The sequence below is a fragment of the Chanos chanos genome, chromosome 6, assembly GCF_902362185.1.
Source record: "Chanos chanos chromosome 6, fChaCha1.1, whole genome shotgun sequence".
In the NCBI taxonomy this organism is placed as follows: domain Eukaryota; kingdom Metazoa; phylum Chordata; class Actinopteri; order Gonorynchiformes; family Chanidae; genus Chanos; species Chanos chanos.
This window is the reverse complement of record NC_044500.1, coordinates 29,659,558-29,664,557: the sequence shown is the minus strand read 5'-3', so window position 1 is coordinate 29,664,557 and position 5,000 is coordinate 29,659,558. Positions and strand designations below refer to the sequence as shown.

The following is a 5,000-nucleotide window of genomic DNA, read 5'->3' as shown; positions in this document are numbered from 1 at the left end:
TAAAATACTCACTGTGTAGTTGGGTTGTGTTGTGTTGTGTGTGTGCGTGTGTGTGTGTGTGTGTGTGTGTGTGTGTGTGTGTGTGTGTGTGTGTGTGTGCGTGTATGTGTGTGTATGTGTGTATGTGTGTGTGCGCGCGCGCTCATGTGTGTATTCGTGTTCATGTGTTTGATATCGATGAGAAACAGAGAAAGACTAAGATTGAGAGCCAGGGGAGGGTTATTGTTTGTTTTCATTTGTAAAACTATGAAATATGACACAGCGAAACAGAGAGCTTGAGCAGAGAAATGGGAAGGAGAGAAAGTTTTGTCTTTCGACCAATCAGGCAAGCTCCCGCCTCCTTATCTCCCCCTTCTAGCCCTCCCTCCTTCATTCCTTCCCCTCTCCCTCTAGAATGGGTTGAGCCTGCTGTATTGCTTCACTGTGAGTATAGCTAGCACAGGCTGTTCTGGGGAGCAACAAGGCACTTACTCGCTCTGGAAAGACTTGACATGCTGGGAAGTTTGGGAAAACGAGCTAAACCCGGCCAAAGCACCTACACACTCAGAGAAGAGAGACATTAACCAGAACATATCCAGATAAAACCCTGGCTTTTGCGACTCGAGCGAAAGAGGCACTGCTGGACTGAAGTGGAGGCTACAGTGACAGCAACACCTGAAATCAGCTACCAGCTGCTGTCTGCGAATAACTGCACTGAAACTTTCATTTGACTTTTGTTTTGGTTTGGTTTTTTGTCGCTGGTTCTCTGACAGAAACGAGTTCTCCACATAAGCTCTCTCGCTCAGAGGAAGAACCTTTATTTCTCTGGCATTCTGTGTTTCTGGTTGTTTTTTGTACTTTTACATTATATATATATATATATATATATATATATTTTTTTTTTTTTTTTTTTTTAACCTCCCTGACTGACAGCAGAGAAGAGTGGGAGCATAGCTTTTGAGGGGGAGCATTCTCTTGACGACAGAACAGAAGGAAGTCATTCTGAGAGTGTGTCTGACATTTTGTGGACATTGTTTGATTTCCTGGTGCTAAGAGGGCATCATGTTTGACTGTGTGGAGCCCCTGGGGGTAGGAGCACGCCAGCTTTTTGACGTATCATCCCAGGGATCCTGTATGCTCAGGAAGGCCAGCTCCTTTTTCCCTGGCCTGGAGACCTTCTCCTGGGCCAGCAGTACCAGCATGCAGTGTAAGTGTAGGAGAGAGAGAGAGAGAGAGAGAGAGAGAGAGAGAGAGAGAGGGAGAGAGTGTGTGTGTGTCTGTGTGTGAGTGTGTGTGAGTGTGCAGTTCATACCAGACTGAATGTATTGTTATCACTGTGCTTTCCCCACAGGAAAAGCAAGACTCCATTTGATTCTCTGTCCACACTCTAAATCTTGATTTGCCTCCATAGTGTGTGTGTGTGTGTGTGTGTGTGTGTGTTTGTCTGTGTTTGTGCATATGTGGTGTTTGTGGGCGTGTACCCATGTCCATGTGTGACACAGTGACAAAAGACCTGTATGAGTGTGTGTGTGTGTGTGTGTGTGTGTGCACTTTCTGTTTGTTCTTCTATGAGTTACTCTGATTAATGGTATTTGTAATCGAAAACACTAACTCTGAGCAAGCCAAAAGCTTAAAACGCTTAAAACAAAATAACACAGTTAGTACTGACCAGCTGTCAGTGGTAAATACTACATGCCCAGTGATGGTGACAGATAAATAGAATGAATGATACATTGTCGTTAAATCCCTTTATTCAATGAGGAAGTCAGATATCGTATCATTTATTATAACTAAGCTAAATACTCTTTATCAGCTGGCGTGACATTACGGTCTGTTGGTCTTGCACTGCCAAACGGGATGAGATTATTTTTAAAGAGAAAAGCTAAAAACAAATACGGAGAGAAATAAACAAATGAGGAGACTACTAGGAACGTAGCGTGTAAGCCTGTTTAAGCCTATGTGGTTTTAGGATAGTTTGCTCTTCTCTCGAAATGGAATTATGCTATCGATTACCATCAAACTGTTTTCTCTGAACGATTCCCAGCCTTGCAATCTAATGCAGTAGTTTTATCTCCAGTATGATGACTGGGAGTCCCTGCTTAAGCTTACCTATATTTTAGCCTTTAATTTTGTCATATCCAAAATATAAGTGATAAAGAACCTAAGGCAGTTGTTTTCCACCACCACCGTTACCACAGTAGTTTAATCTACTCAATTAAATGCAACTTCCGCTTTTTATGTCCACTACATCTTGAGCAAATTCGCGAGAAATTCGTTTTGCGCATGATTGTGCGTAAAGATGAGACGGCAGGTCTAGTATTTTTATGGCGCATGACAGGAATAAAGAAGTTTATCATCTCGCGAACAGTGTCTGTTTAGATTTTAAACGAACAGATGAAATATGTGAAACTACTTTCAGATTCGGGACGACAATGACCTTAAGGCAGAGTCGCTTCTAGAGTGTCAATACAAATGTTCGATCAACCAAAGGGGAAGTGAAGAACAAAAAAAACGCATGATAAAATGTTCTTTGACTGCTGGCTTTTGCGTAGGCGCCCTTGGGCGTAAAAATCTTCCTCCGCGCGGTGTTCTGTTTCAGTCGAGTGTCGAGAATAACCTTTGTAAACATCGCGGGACAATAACACGTGAAGAGGCGGAATCCACCCGCTTTATCTGCTGTGGTCGGGTTACATTGTTCCATTTGAGATGGACGAGCTAATGTTTGGGACACAGCTTCTCTGCATGACAACACTAAGCGCTCACAGAACGGTTTCTTTAACACTGTCAGAAGGAACGTTTTCGTTAACCGTTGCTAACATCACTTTATCTCTTTTTCATATCCATAAATGCTCATACTGTTATCCAGCCACCAAAAAATGATGGCTAGCATTCATTTTGGTTTGTCATCTCAAATGTTAGATGTGTGCTCTCAGTTAACACAACCCAGTTTATGAAGTGTGTGTGTGTCATCAGCTTTCCTGTTACTCTGTTGTTTTTTAGGTCAGTAGTTCAAAATCTCTGCCTCTCTTGTCCAAGTTTAAGAAGTTTGCGTTTGCCTTTGTGTGTGTAAAGGCCATTAAAGGTGCATATGACATGGTATGTATTGGGGGTCAGCTCTGGTTTCTCTCAGTTCCTTTCTCCATCACTGTTTGCCGTTAATTAGAGTCTTTAATTATTCAATTATAATTCCAATGGGCTCAATTAAGAGATTAGAGTGCCTGTGGGGACAGGACAGTGAAAAGCGCGAGAGATGAAAGAGGGGTGTTAGAGGAGAGAAACACTGCTGATGGAGGGATTAAGTATTCCGACCCCCTCCACATTTGCCCCTCCCTCTCTCTTTAGTGGGTTTGATTCTCTCATCAATTAATGGCAGCTCTGTCAGTTACGTGAAAAAAAAATCCATCCCATTAATTCTCGTTAGTTTCCCATTATTGACGAATCATCAGTATCCATCATTGTTTGCTCAGTGTGAGGTCACTGCTTGAGCTGATTACTCAAGAACAGCCTTCTTTAAAAAACAAAGAAAAAAAAGAAAGAAAGAAAACAAAACACTTTCTTACTCTTTCTGACCATCACGTAACTTAAAGACCAGCTTTGACTAATAACTCCAAAATGCTACTGAACTGTTTAATGTGTTTTAACACAGTCTCAGTGCTCTGTATTGATTCGCTCAAATTGACCTATGCAAATGTATGACCACATCATTTGACCGAATGCACTTATTTAAAAAAAAAAGACTGTACAGAATGTTGTCACATACATTGCTCTCCTACACGTCAAAGGAAGCAGTAATTATTAATTGTAGCATGACTAATTTATACCAGATGTACACCATATATACAGGGAAACAAGACTCTTATAAGGAGGTGGAGCAGAGAATGAAACAGAGGAAAATACATTCATGGTCTGAAATATAAGAGGACACTGGAGAGAACCTGAAGGGGTGTTCTAAGCCAACAGCAGACATTCCCATGTTTGAGAAAGAGAGAGAGAGAGAGAGAGAGAGAGACTGAACATGAACAAGTAAGGATGAGAAGCAACTGGTGAAAAGACGAACTGAGTGTTTGGTTGTCAGAATTCCCTGAGAGAATTCTCCAAGAGAGATAGATGGAGAGGGAAGTAAAAAGGACAAGTTTAGATGGTCCAAAAAACAACAAAAAAAAAACGCCCACAGAGGAGGAGAACAAGTCCCACCGAGGGTGTTTTTGTGTCCGGGGGCTGCTGGTGGAGCCATGGGCCGTGCGGTGGGTGTCTCAGCATATTTCACAGGCTGGCGAGAGAATTCAGCTCTGTGCCGTCATGGCGTTTTGTACTCCGCTTCGTGAAGGAACATGATAAACACAGACCCACCCTGACTGCTCTGTCTCTTTCTGTCTCTCTCTCTCACCCTGTGACCATTTTAACCCATCTGCTCAGTGTTATCATCATCATCTTCTTCTTCTTCTTCTTCTTCTTCTTCTTCTTCTTCTTCTTCTTCTTCTTCTTTTTCCTCTGCCACTATTTGGCAAAGACACCCATTTAAACTTGCAAACAGCTCCAGGCTACTTTTTTTCCACTTAAGTGTTTACCGTAGCGGCTTAAGCAAAAAAAGTGTCACAGCTGTTTCTTTTTTATCACTGAAAGTTGTATTAGCATCTGCGGGGCAGCATCATAAGATTCGATCGTGTTAGGATTTTGAAGATTTGCATGAAGATTTAATTTTTTCTTCTGTGAAAGATAGTTATTGTTCAAAACTGTAACATGGATATCAGGATGCAGACCAGGAACGCCAAGTGGGATTGGATAATCCTCCAGAGATCTTATCAAAGAGCAGCTGATGTAGCTCCTCTGATGCTGCTCTTAAAGTTATTTCCAGAAATTGACAAAAAAAATACTCAGCTATTCTTCTTAAGCCTCTTCTCTGACACTTGTCAAATCTTTGGAGTCAAAGATGTGAGGCTTTCTTAACAACTTTTAAAGATTATGTTTGTTTGACAGGAGTAGCAGTTGTAGTCTGACAGTAATTGTTGTCTTCATGTTAG

At 41.7% G+C, this 5,000-nt stretch overlaps 1 protein-coding gene across 2 annotated transcripts in view; it reads left to right on the top strand.

Moving 5' to 3' along the window:
* rargb (retinoic acid receptor, gamma b) overlaps nt 1-5,000 on the top strand; it is a 25,902-nt gene that overhangs the window by 9,476 nt on the left and 11,426 nt on the right. The window contains exon 1 of one of the 2 annotated variants that reach the window (XM_030776427.1): nt 1,042-1,186. The exons of the other annotated variant lie outside the window; for it this stretch is intronic. Coding sequence (XP_030632287.1) covers nt 1,042-1,186 — 145 coding nt within the window. Of the gene's footprint in view, nt 1-1,041; nt 1,187-5,000 lie in introns of those variants that run through there. 2 annotated transcript variants of the gene reach the window in all.